The 14,011-nt window shown below is 34.0% G+C and overlaps 1 protein-coding gene and 1 pseudogene across 16 annotated transcripts in view; one reads left to right on the top strand and one right to left on the bottom strand.

Moving 5' to 3' along the window:
- RERE (arginine-glutamic acid dipeptide repeats) overlaps positions 1–14,011 on the bottom strand; it is a 574,348-nt gene that overhangs the window by 170,182 nt on the left and 390,155 nt on the right. For all 16 annotated transcript variants that reach the window (XM_007493036.3, XM_056795844.1, XM_056795845.1 and 13 more), the window contains 3 exons: positions 9,762–9,810; positions 6,002–6,126; positions 3,060–3,159 (listed from right to left, as the gene is read on the bottom strand). In XM_007493036.3, coding sequence (XP_007493098.1) covers positions 3,060–3,159; positions 6,002–6,126; positions 9,762–9,810 — 274 coding nt within the window. The remainder of the gene's footprint in view (positions 1–3,059; positions 3,160–6,001; positions 6,127–9,761; positions 9,811–14,011) is intronic.
- Positions 12,000–12,176, top strand: LOC130453907 (COMM domain-containing protein 6-like; annotated as a pseudogene).

Raw genomic sequence — 14,011 nt, 5'->3', positions numbered from 1 at the left:
AACAAGGCCCTCATTACTGAATGGCAAGTTTTCTATTGATCTGATGAATTCCCTAAAGCAAATGCTATGAACATTCTCTTTGAGCCCTTACCACCTCCCCTTCTTCCCTTCCCTCTCTATATTCCTTTCCTTCTGATCTCATCCATTACCATAGCTTCAACCCATCAGTTCTATTCATATGATTCCCAGTTCTATTTAGCCACCATTCACTACTCCCAAGAGCTCTATTTCTATTAACTGCCATCCAGACAGTTCTACCATGTATACAAAAAGCTTCTCACATTTAAAACATTTCAAACCGATCGCAGCACCTCATCCATTCCATTCCTCCTAACGTGCTCATTACTTTTAATGGCACCAACATTTTCCTACTCACCAAGGCTTGAAACCTCAGACCAAGTTTGGGTTTAATATGAGTATCAGCTAGTATTACTCAAATTGACTTACTAAATGATAAACTACTTGAAGGACTATGCTTTATTTAATCTATGGTACTAGTGCCTAGCTCAGTACTCTCTATGCAGGAAGTGCTAGGCGAACCTTTATTAATTAACTTAAGAGACACATATCCATTTATACACACACACATGCCCCAAAGAGGAAGAACAGAAATTCTCAATGAGTCAACAAAGGAGAGTTCTTCATACAGATTGTAATGAGAGATTAACTTGTTCATTGTGAATCAGAATCTGTCTTCCAGAACACAAGAAGATGGTTATATAGTGAGTCATTTCCTTTTTAGGCAAGTAGTAATGAAATAAAAAAATAAAAGACCTCTTGGAATAAAAAGTTCATGAGTTTATAAATAATAAATATCGTGTAAAAGTTTTAACATAAGCAAAACAAGAGTGAAGAAAAAATAATTTTTTCCTAATGGCAATATTTCAGATTGGGAGAAATGATTAGAATAGAGGACACAGTGGATCACTGCGAGGGCAGTGAGGAATTACTGTCAGAGAGGCAGTTGAAGAAATTAAGTCACTTTATAATAACTAAAAACAGAAATTTCAAGAGGAATTTATTTGTGAAGTACATTTAGAACAAAGTTATGTGAACTGATAAAAATCAATTAAAAGAATTCTCATAGGCACTTAGATTAAATATTTAATAACATTTATTAAAATTACTGTGTGCTATTAATACCATGTTATGCAATGGAGAAGAAAAAAGTACAGGAAACATAAGATTTCAAACCCTTATGGAGCGTATTATCTAGTAGAGGAATAAGACAACTACACAAATAATTATGGTATGATACTACATGAAAAATACAACAAAGAATAAAGTGAATGGCCCACAAAAATGAAGAATCTTCATAATAAAATAAAGAGCAGTCAATTGACTTCTTAATAAAAACCTCTAAATGAGAATTTTCTCAAAAAATTCTTTACATTAGTAAAAAAAAACAAAAACAAAAACACATGTCCATAACAGAGATTTTGCACTTATTTAGGTTTTATGTTAACTATCATTAAAGCTTTCAAGGATGTTTTTGAGATGGTAGACATTTAGTCGAATTTACTTCACCTTCCGTGTCTAAATCTTCCTATAGAGGCTCAAAGATTTCAGAAAAATGAATCTCAGGTATTATAAGAAGTAGAAATAGTCCATCACCATGAGTTAAAGTTGGGGAAGTAGATCAGAGCATTTTACAAACATTTCAATAAACAATCAATTCTAAATCACTACCACCACATAGAGATCCTAGTTAACGGAAGTTTTACTATGTCTTCTGGAATATTACCCATTATGAGCTGAATTTTCTAGGAATCATGCCCTGGTATGAACCTAATCCTGTTTTCCTTACCTTACATTTAAATAATACTTTGGGAATTTGAAAAAATGCTTTACATATAGTCCTTACCATACTTAACATATACATGTATATACTGTATACATATAAATGTAATACCAATACTACCACAATGAGACTGGCAGTACAAATGTATAAATATATCAGAAAACGAGACTGTTCCGTGACTTGTGCTACATACAGTAAAATAGCTTTGGGTGGAAGACTTGGGCTTCCTTAGGAACTTCAGTATTCCAAGTCTAGAGCTTTTTCCATTGTATGATATTGTCTCACATTTCAATTTAGGGAAGGCAATATGATACGGAGGGCAGAAACAGGGAACTAGGGCCTGAATTCTTATTCCAGCTTTTCTGATAACTTACTGTGTATAAATTATGCCATCAGCTTCTTCACTTCTAAAATTAGCAAGTTTGAGGAGCTCTGCTAGCCTTAAATGATCTTTATCATAATCTTTCAAAGAAACATGGCACAGTGAAAAGAAAAAAATATATAAAAAAATAAAAACTTACTAAAAGTGTACCTAACAGAGGAACAGTATATATGTGTGTGAGAGAGAGAAGAAAAATATCCTCTTATTTCCCATACCATTTTACTAAACTGACTTTTGTTAATAAGAACAAAAGTTAAAGGCTGAGCATTGAACAACATAGAGGTTGTAATGACAGATTAAGCACAGGGAAAATACACATAGATGAATGCACATATATATACATAGGTACAGATTTTTTTCTAAATAGTATTACAGAAGGAAACCTCTAACTCTAACTAATCACATTAAAATTATATAAATTCCACCCAGAATAAGTGCTTCTTGCACCAGTCCTCGAGATTAAAAGGAATATTGGGACTCCAGGACATTAATTAATTAATTAATTAAAAATTCCACTGCCGTATATTTGCATAGTATTGTATTTAGGGTTTTCCAAGGCCATAAACAAGCATTATCTCTTTTGATGCTCAGAAAACCCTTGAAGAACATTAGAAAGGTACATTCACAGAAACACAGACTATTAAGAGAACAATGACTGATGAGGTCACACTGGAATCTAATGAAAAGAATATAACCCAAATACCCCACTTCTAATCTTCCCACAATTTCAGAATTAAATTGCTGCTCCCAAAAATTCTACACTAGCCCAGAATAAGAAAAAATTTACTTCACTCTACAATCAACACATAGTCTCTCCCTCTTCAGATCCAAGAAAGAAATTCTCCTTCTTCTATTGGAGTTGATTTTAAGACTTACTGTGTTGAGTGCATTGAGTGTGGTGTCATCCCGAGAGGCAGCGACACAGCCATCCTCAGTAGAACCTCCATCACACATTCCCGCAAAAGCCGCCATGCTCCTTCATGGGTTAAAAAAAAAAGGAGGGGGGGGGTTGGGGGAGGGAGGAAAGAGGTTTTTAACACTTTGATCACCATACTACATTTTTAATTGTGTCAGCCAGCCTGCAACTAGATATAATTTTCATGACAAACTACAGATTTCTCAGGAATTTCTGGCTCTTTTGTAGCTACTAATCTGATAAAATATTCATGTAACCTTTCTACCACACAAAGTTCTGATCTACCCTTAAAGATCTTTTCTGATACCACATAATCCAGAGTGGCAGTTGTTCCTCCTTGTTTCTTGTCACCTTCCACTTTTGATATTTATACACTCTGCCTCTAGATAAAATCTTAACAGGACCAAGGGCACATTTCTGACTTCTTCCACTAAAAGCTAATTAACATCAGCCAAACATTCCTACTAGGCCAAATATAATAAAGATTCCCATTAGCAAAGGACCTTCCTTACAACAACACAGACATTTTAAGTCTTCATCTCATTTCCCAGCTCCCAACCAGGCCCATATACCAGTAGTCCTTCTTTTACCTTTTCTAGATCATCTGAAATATTATGCTTTCCCCTCTAGGGTACAAGATTCTTGAGGGAAAGGACTAACCCAGTTGACTTTTTTGGTATCCCTAATACATATCACTATCAAAGAAGTAAACAATAAATTCTCCCTCTCCCTCTTCCCGTCCCTTCTCCTCCTTTGTCCCTACCTGATATCCCTTCCAACCCCCTTTATTCTCCTATTAATGAATGATAAAATAGGTTTGACAAAGTGAAGCTACTAGCCTAACTCTAACTCTAACCCTTACCCTCTCTAATCAAGTCCCTTTAGAGCAAAAGCTGTGTCATATTTTATCACTGTATCCCTATAGCCAAGAAGACTTCCCTTCATACATTAAGTGCTTATATAGTGCAAATATACTTACTGAATTAAATATATTAATAATTAATGCAAGTTCTGTCAAAGTAAAGTTCATTCTTAAAATTTTGATATTAAAGATACTAACATTCAACTTATGTGTATAACAAATAAAATAGTAAAACCAAGTTTTAAAAAAAAGGAAATTCTCAAGGATAGAGGTATATAATTCAGTAAGGGCACAAGAGTAAAATGTAACTGGAAAATTTTAACAAAAATAAAAATTGAGTGAGCTAATCCCTTTTGAGTTTGATGCCACTGTTATAGCTAAGTCATCTGGGAGAATAAGCATTTTTATTTTATAATGCATTCTGCCATGTAAATTAGATTTGCCACATAACCCTGTCTGATCCAGTATGTAGGTCATGCAAGAAAACAGCAAACCAATATCAAAATGACAGTGTGCTACAATTTTGCTAACCATATTTCTTCAAGTCAATTCAAGTCATCTTTTATTTTTTCGGAATGACAATTCCATAAGCTAGAAAACTTTTGAAAAAGCAAAGAATTTTAAACAAATAATTTGTATACAATTATTCCAATTGTCTATCCATATACTGATTATTAATTTAACAACAAATATGTTACATCTACTTGTAAAAAACATTTTGCTTGACTTATATTTTATTATTATAATGTAATTTAACATAAATAATATATTTGATAAGCAAAATGGTGTGATAAATAACTAATCAGAGTTAGAAATGTCTGTGTTCAAGCCTGTCCTTATATATATACAAGTAACACATCCCTTACATCCCTTGACAAGTCACAAACTTTCTATTCCCCGACTAATTCTTTAAGATGATATGTTACAAAGCAGACATGAATTGCTTATACCACTGAAATCACAGATCCAGTCAATAGGGATTACTAAAATGAAAATGAAATAATAGAATTTTTACAATTTGATAGGGCCTTTAGGTAATAAGTAAAATTCCCTCATTTCTGGCATAAAGACTTGGACCCAGAAAGGAAAAGGACTTGCCCAAAGACATCCGGGAAGTAAGGAAAGCTTGAGCACACATCCTGAGCCATACATATCAGGGATATAATGCTTGGATCATACCATAAGTTGATACTATAAGAAGGTGTAATAAAGCTACACTAATTGCTGGTTCTCAAAAGAATATTCATGTATAGATCTGTGACCAAATAGATATTAATAGGATCACAAATTTAGAGCTAGAAAGGATCTGCATAATTATCTTTTCCAACTATTGCATTTTCAGATAATGAAGCTTGAACCAAAAAGGAACTAAATTGTCCAAGATTACAAAGAGACTAAGTGGCAGAACAGATAATCAAACCCAGAACCTCTGACTCCAAGAAAAAGACACTCTCTACAAGTTGTTTCTGTGAACTGATGAGTTCCACATTATAGATATAAACGGTTCTCTAGATAAAGCACTTTCATATTAAATCCTAATATATGATTATACCTTGGAGACAACACTCAAATTACTGCTGAGATTCCAAGGAAGGTTTAAAGAGTGAAGCAAAATACTCCAATTATTCTAGAGAATAGCAAAACTTGTAGCTCTATTTTGGAATTTCCTTTTGGACAGAACACTCTAAGATAGAATTATGGAAAAGAATCATAACAGTGAGGAGGATTCATTCAGAAAAATGCAAAAAAGGACTCAAACTCATTTGAACTTCTAGACAACAGATTGCTTCTCACTAATCTAGAATATAAGGTTCATACTGGAGGATATTTGGAAAACTTCATGTGAGAAGATCTCCAAAAACACTAAAAATCCAACATAGCAGTTGGATTTTTAGTCAGTTAGGAACTGAACTTCTAAATCTTAAATTCTCTGATTTAAATGACTCCTCTATTTAAAATGACTCCTCTATTTAAAATGCACCAGGTACTTTGTACTGAACTCAGAATAAAAAAAAAAAGAGTAAACTTAGTTGTTATTACCTTGCTGCCCTCAAGTACATAAGTAAGTCACAGTCATTAACTCCAGGCATCCAAACCAGTTCTTCATGTTGGGTCACAGGGTCACCATCTGGGGAAGGAAATGGTTGCAATTCTGGAAGTTTGGCCTAAAAAATAAGGACACAAATTTCAAAAGTAAGACACAAACTGAAGAAATATATCCCTAGGTGCTGGGAGCCATCAGGCCACAATACCATGACAAAGTCACTCGTGGTAACCAAGAGGTCACAAAGTGGCTCTTTGGCAGGATGGACTTGCCCACTCAGCCCCCTCTGTATGACTTCTCTCATTAACATCCCTTACTAATGGAATTGAGATGACTGTAATCCACTCCCTAGCCTCAGAAGGAATAATAACATAAGAGCAAAACACTTGCACTCTATTTCCCCAAAATATCGCCAAAAGATCAAAATCCAAATAGTTAACTTTTGCTCTGGTACATCATTTACAGCAAGCTAACTACAAACCAAGCCCAGAATGTCCCTACTCCTCTGGCATAGAAACTTGTTCTCCTAAAGTCAGTATAAAAATCAATCATAGAAGCCCATACAAAATGCACAGGTGCTCCAAGCTTCACCATGACTCAAGTGACTCAATTTCACTAACCAGAAACTGCCCATACACCCTGAGAAATGATCAGCCTAATAATTAATCTGAATTGTGTGCTCAATGCCTCTCTGATTTCTCAACCTCAATGTTATGATTGTTGGACTGTTCTTAGAATTTCTGATTGATTATCTCTTTTTGTGAAAAGTAGTAAGTAAGTTTTCCTTAATTGTTTGTAAGCCTAGACTCCTCAAGGGTTATAGTGAGGAAAATCAAGCCACCTGTGACAAAATCATTTGTCTTAAGTAGAACCTTTATTCATCCTGTCAGAATCTGTAATCACAATACAAGAATAAATAATGATTTCTGAATGTTAATCAAGTGATTTGTTAAAATTTAATGTATCACTTTTCCAATTATTCTTACTCAAATATGTGTGTTGAAAGATGTATCTGTGTGCCAAGAAAATGGCCAAGAATAAACACCAAGCCTGGGCAGGGTGGAGCAGCCACCAGATACAAAGCTTGCCCCCCCCCCCCCCCCCCCCCCCCCCCCCCCGCTGATTTATATGCACAGCTGTCTTCTGTTTTTTATTTTTTTCCCTAAGCGTTCATTCACCTGCTAAGAACACCTGGAGCCACAAGTGGGGATGGACCTGGCTTGTGGCACCCAGGGAAGACTTAAAAGATGTCACCATTTATATAACCTAGAGTAGTTTCTATACAGGAGTTACAGTAGCATCCAAAACCAAATGAAATGAATCTAAAGCAATATGTATATTCTAACATTTACAAATGTAACAAGTTCTTATAACTTTGCAAGATAACCTTACACAGTGACCACTTAAATGCTTGCTAATTGAAAATTCTAAATAACCTCATATTTGGTATGGCATCCCCATAAAATAGAAAAACTTTAAAAGTTCTTTGGACTGCCTACTTAATTTCTATTTAAGGGGAAATCAAGCTATTCCGACTTGCTAAAAGGAAAACTATTATTATCAATCCTGAATGAATTTATAAATGAATTCTTATAAATGGAAAACTCTGAAAGGATGAATATCTCAGGAAATGTTTCATTTGTAATGACTCAATTTTATAAAAAGCACAGTTGCAAAATATCAACTTTATAAAACATGTAAAACAAATTATCAAAACTAAAACAGATGAAACCAAAGAAATTTGCTGAAAGAAATACTGAAATAAAACAGAATAAATTAACACATACAATTATTTAAATTAAGTCACTCATAAGATCAGAAAAAGATAGTTAAAAGTATCATGGGAGGTGGGGAGAGAGCCATTAAGCCGTATTACTATCTTCCACAGTGAGGATAGAAAACATTTTTTGGCAAAAAATATATACATATTCAAGTTAACAATCACAAATCACAGGATTACTGACCATTATTTTTAATCTCTCCCTGACTACCCTTCTATTTATTTTTCTCTGAGAACACAAAATGTATTTATCACTGAAAAATATACATACTGCTTCTTCATGGAGATTGGAGGTTGCAGGGTATATTTAAGATATATATCTAAATTAATACTAATCTTCATACTAGAAATAAAATCTACATCATTAATTCTCCAAAAGGTCTTTTTGAGTAAATTACAAAGTAAAAGGCCATGTATTAAAATCCTAAATCTGATAGTAATGGTGGGAGCACAGTGCTCAGAGTTTGGGAAATAACCTTATTATTGCTTCCTTGTATCAGATAACACAAAAAAATAGTATGTTTCAAGTTAAGAATCTGCATTACAGGTGTCAAGAGGAAGGAATTAAGGATGAAGGTCCTGAGGTTGGAAGTTATGGGTTATGTAACAAGTTAATTAGACTTCTGCTTAGCTCCAGAGGGCAGAACTGAGAACAGTAATTATAAATTGAAGAATGGAAAATGTGATCTTGCTATAAGAAAAAAAATCTTATCAATTAAAACTATCAAAAAAAAGGAGAGAGCTGCTTTGTGAAATGGAGGTAGGAGGGAGATATAGGGAAGCCACTCTCAACTGGAGGACTACAAGGAAACCTGGATGAACACTTACCAAGTATATTATAGAGGATCCTTGTGAAGGCACAGGTTAGACTCAATGGTTGTTGAGTTCATTTCACTTGAGAGCTCTATAATGTCTGAGTTGACTTATTTGTAAATTGAGATAAGCAAGATTATCTCTAAACTTATATTATTCTAGCTTATTTCCAATTAATGCAACTTTAGGTTAAGTCAATTAATTTCATTTTATCTCCCTTTTTTCTATTGATAAATCTTACAACCAAAACAACAGGGAAAAAAGTAACACTGAAAACTTTATGCAACTAGTGACCTACATTGTAATTAATCAATGGTTTTCCAAAAACAAAACAAAACAAAAGCACATTCCAGTTTGTTAAAAAATTAAAATAAAATTGTCATAGTGGTATTTATTATAACTAACCAGCTACATTTTTTTAAACACTTACCTTCTGCTTAGAACCAATATAAGTATAGGTACCAAGGTAGAAGAGCAATAAGAACTAGCTAACCAGAGCAAAATGACTTGCCCAGAGTCACATGTCTAGGGCTACATTTGAACCCAGGCCATCCCAAATGCAGATTTGGCTCTCCCATCCAATGAGTTACCTAGCTTCACATAGCTACTCTTTTCTATGCAGTTTTAGAAATTGAGAGTCAGGTAAAAAATGTATTGAACAATAGGTTAGGATCTTAAAATGAAATTTAGGAGCAGTATTACAGAATCCTACTATAAAAGATCACAGAGATGGAAATAAGAAAGCTTATATTATTCTAGCTTATTTCCTATTAATGCAACTTTAGGTTAAGTCAATTAATTTCACTTTATCTCAGTTTCTCCACCTGCAAAATGGATAAAATATACGTTAACATTTAATTTCTAGAATAAAATGATGTGTCGTACTACTGGATTGAGAATGTAAGGGCCTGAATTTTTTCGTTTCTTTAAACCTCAGCTAAAGGGAGACTCTCTATAAAGGCCTTCCCTAGTCCTCTAGCTACCAGTGCCCTCTCTTCCCCAAATGTTAACTTTATATTCATTCCTCAATGTACATGTTCTTATCTCAGAAAGAAAAGAAGTTCAAAAAGGACAGATGCTGACTGCTATCACTGCATTCCTAGTACCTAGTAAATAAGTCAATATTTCACAAGTGCATGATTGGCTATCAAAATCTGTTTTACCTGATGACTGGGTCCAACACGGATTTCCCCCTGGGTGCTGTTCAGTCTCCTGTCCAAAAAAAAAAAAAGAGAGAGAGAGAGATAGTCAACAAAGGGCCAGCAATTTTAACAAAAATGTTCACATTCATCCAAATATGATGATGAAAAACTCATTATTAGTAAACCAGAAGGGATGGTTTTGGTTTATTTTTGAGTCCAGTGTCCAGAATAATTCCTTTCACCCAGTATGTATCTAATTCCTAGAATAGCTCTTTCAGGAAGAAAATAAACCATTATGGTAAAAAGTCCAAGAGAAGAGGCCCTACTGCTTATAGCACCTCACCTCCACATCTGCAGTCAAAGCTCTCAAAGATCCCCTCTGAAAACTACAAAGGATACACATGTTAATCTTAGGGTACTGGCCCTCCATCTCTATGTGTTTTGGGCAGGTTTTTTTCTTTTTTTAAATTTTGGCCTGACATATGTTCTAAGTTAATGTGTCATACCTGGTGCAATCAATCTGCAAAAACTGATATAAAAAATAATCATCCTAGATAGTTTTCCATAAAATTTTCATTTAGTTTGAGAGAGCATGTGAACTTAAAATTAAAAAAAAAAAAACAACCACCACCACCAAAATACTTGATTTCCAAGATAAGTACGAAAGACTCGGGTTGAAAATGCTATCCACAGAGAAAGAAAGAAGGAACTGTTGTAGTCAGAGTACAGATCCAAGCATTCCGTCTTCCATTTTACTTCATGAGAATTTTACTGTATATGTGATATGCGTCTTCTACCAGGATAGGACATGAGCTATATGGAAATATGGATTGCATAAAAGTAGTAGTATAACATATCAGACTAGTTACTGGGGCAGGGGGGGGGTAGAAGACCTGTCTGAATACTAGTGTCAAAAATTGTTTCTATGTGTAACTGAAAAAATAAAAAGGGGAAAAAATCTATTTGAATCAATATTATCACAAGTACAAAACAGAATCTGTAAAAGTAGATGAAAAAAATTGATCACCCAGATTGATAAAGTAAATACTTCCTGGGAATAAGCATTTTAAGTAAGGCTGAGATAGAGAGAATACATTATAGGATGGAGGTGATCCCCGAGAAGAGTGGGTGATTGGCACACACAGCATAGTAAGCAGCATAAAAACAGACTTAACGAGAGGTTCTACTTTGGGAAATGGTGTCAGATAATTTTAGAGATGAACAAGGAGAAGTTGGTATAGGAATTATACTGTCATGGGCAACAGGAAATCTTGAATTATTCAATAGGAAAGTATTATAGGAAAGTGAAAATGAAGATTATTATTAAAGATTTTATTTTTATTTTTATTATTTTATTTATTTTTATTATTGGATAAAAAAGAAAGCTGGAAAATGGAATCTAGAACTATGGTATTATTTCTGATTTTTTTTTAATAAAAAGTATTTCAAATTAAATTCCTAATTCATAAGAAAATATGAATTATATCAGAATGTATAGATTAAGGTTATCTCATTAATAAGACTCCAGGAAGGGTAAACTCCATAGTAATAACTTGTGTCTGGTCAAGTTTTTTTTGATGGCAAAAAACTCATAAATTAGATACCCTCTGATTCAGCAATTCCAATATTAACACTACTCTAATAATAAAATGAATACAAAAGGGCTTGTTTGTACAAAATATCCATATCTTTTTCACATATAATTATAAATATAACTTAAGATCATATACCCCCAATGACTGGAGAATAAGAAATCTGTAAGTGATATGAAGCAAAATCACCTCAATCAGAACAGTAAACACTACAACTATTATTTTAAAAGAAATGAAAAAATAAAATATAATGGAATTTAAGATTTAAAAAGAGATCCTGATCAAAAGATATTTGTAAAATTTTTTGCCTAAAAGTTCAAAACATGATTGCAAGAACAAACTTAGAACTATGATTACACAAGAAATATTGGTCTAAAAATTCACAATGGATAATTTAAATGGATTTTTAAAATGCCTTTTATCTAAGTAATGAAATATAATTATATGGCCAAGTCACTGAATATATATACTCATGCATATTGGTAAATACTGTTCCTCTCCAAGGAGTGCCTAGCACAGGAGGAAGTTAGACCAAGGACTCCTTCAGGAGAGAAGAGAATGAGGCTCAAAATACTGTTTTAGTGTACCACAAATAGAAAGCCAAGCTGAAGTACAGGTGAAATCTTTTGGGAATGAACACTAATATAAGGATTCTCTATCTATGGGTATGGCAGTGAGCTCAGACAGTTGTAGATCTCTTAAGTCTCTATAAGTTGCAGTGAATCTAAAAGTGATAGATGAGTAAGGCCAAAAAATGAACAAATCCTTTGAAACGACAATTCCACAATTTCAGTATTTCTATAAAAAGTTTCAAGAAATAGCTGCTATTATTGAAACTGTGTAAAAACTACTTGCTTTGTTGCCAAATCTTATCTTTGTGAGATAATGTATGTCATTTGATATAAACACAATTGCATAAAGATTAAAAGGTATTGATTAAAATGGGGGTGGGACCCAGGGAGAAGGGGGAGACCATAAGTCCCTAACATAAGAATCCCAGGATATCAAAAAGCATACCATACAAAGGCTGACTGAAGAATCTGGATCTAATTGGAGGTGGTGGGGAGAGAAATGACAGACTGAAAGGCTAGGGGCAGGAGGAGCAGGGAATCATAAAAATCATTTCTGACGTTCTAAAGTAGATGATCATATAGAAGAGAGCTTAAACTTGTTTTGATTGGATCAGAGCACAGAACTGAAAGGAAAAGTTGGAAGATACAGAAAGGTTTCATTTTCATGCAAAGAAAAAGTTCTTAGCACTTAGGAGTTATCCTAAAGTGAATGAGAACTTGTTAAGAAAAGGCTGAATAAGTCTGGATCTCAAGGGAGGCTAGAAGTACTGAATGGTTTAGGTATACCTGGCAACCCCTGCAACTCTGTTATTTTGTAATTTGGACACTCTGGATGGGCTGACCTCTATTTGGAAATGGTTAGTGATCCCAGGACACTTCATAAAACTAAACCTTTTCGACTTCACACCAATGCTGTGAGTGTTGTGTGACTAGAAATCCTAAAACACAGCATTTGCAGAATCAAAGCTAGAGGCAACCCAAAGGCCAATGGACAGATGCATGATGAACAAAGAATAGCTTGTGAAGGAAAAAAATAAACATAAGAGGGCTAAAGAATGTGTCCAACGAAAGCTTAAAAACCGAAAATGGCATGAGATATAATTTGAGCAATGCATCAGAATAGGGGGCCAGCTGTTTATCAGCACATGAATAACAGATGAAAAGGTCAAGTGTGACAATAACCACAAAATTTCAAAATATTCAGAACAAAGCATTAATCATTGGCTAAATTATGTGGTGAAGGACATAAAAGAGAACATAAGTGAGGGGAAAAGGATGAAAATATATAAATGGATGATAATCTGGACCACACTAATCATGCTAGGGGGAGATTGATTTTGCAAAGAAAACTTGAGCATGACAAGTTAGTTAAGTCATTTCCCTTTGATAACCTACCTAGGACATATATATCAGAGGAAGGACTTGAATACAAGGTCTTCCAACTCTAAGGCAAACAACACTCTTTTCACTACCACCAATGATAACACTATATTGAAATTTCGGGAAAGGATCTGATAAAGGATTTCATAATATCACTGGATATTAATAAGTTATATAACTGTATGATGAACGATTTAAGGAAAAAGATACCAAAAAATTCATTAGTAGGATGCTGTCAACCAAGAAGGAAATCTCTAACAGAATACTCTAATGATCCTTTAATCTGTGGGACTGGAATAAAAAAAAAGAGAGAGTGAGAGATGATTTCAGATATATATCCCCGAAAAGCTTATAAAAAGGCTGGACTATCATAGAATCTGAAATAGTAAAATAAGGCTCATACACCATTTTAAATCGATTATCTCATTTGATCTTTACAACAACCTTGCATGACATGTACATATCTTATGACACATATCTTATGAATCACATTTTACAGTTCAGAAAATGGAAATTCCAAGAAGGGAAGTGAGTACCTGTTTTCTATTGGCAGCCGCAGTCAAACCTTCCAGCATTAGTACTACAGGACTAACTACCTAAGAGTCAATTGTAACTGAATGTCTTTGTCTAAAACTCAACATGCTTCAGTCAAACTCAACACATTTTTCATACAACCATGTTACCTCATAAAGTGAATTATCCCTCTCCCAACTTCCTTATTTCTGTA

Source organism: Monodelphis domestica, chromosome 4, assembly GCF_027887165.1.
Source record: "Monodelphis domestica isolate mMonDom1 chromosome 4, mMonDom1.pri, whole genome shotgun sequence".
Taxonomy (NCBI): domain Eukaryota; kingdom Metazoa; phylum Chordata; class Mammalia; order Didelphimorphia; family Didelphidae; genus Monodelphis; species Monodelphis domestica.
This window is presented reverse-complemented; position numbering and strand designations above follow the sequence as displayed.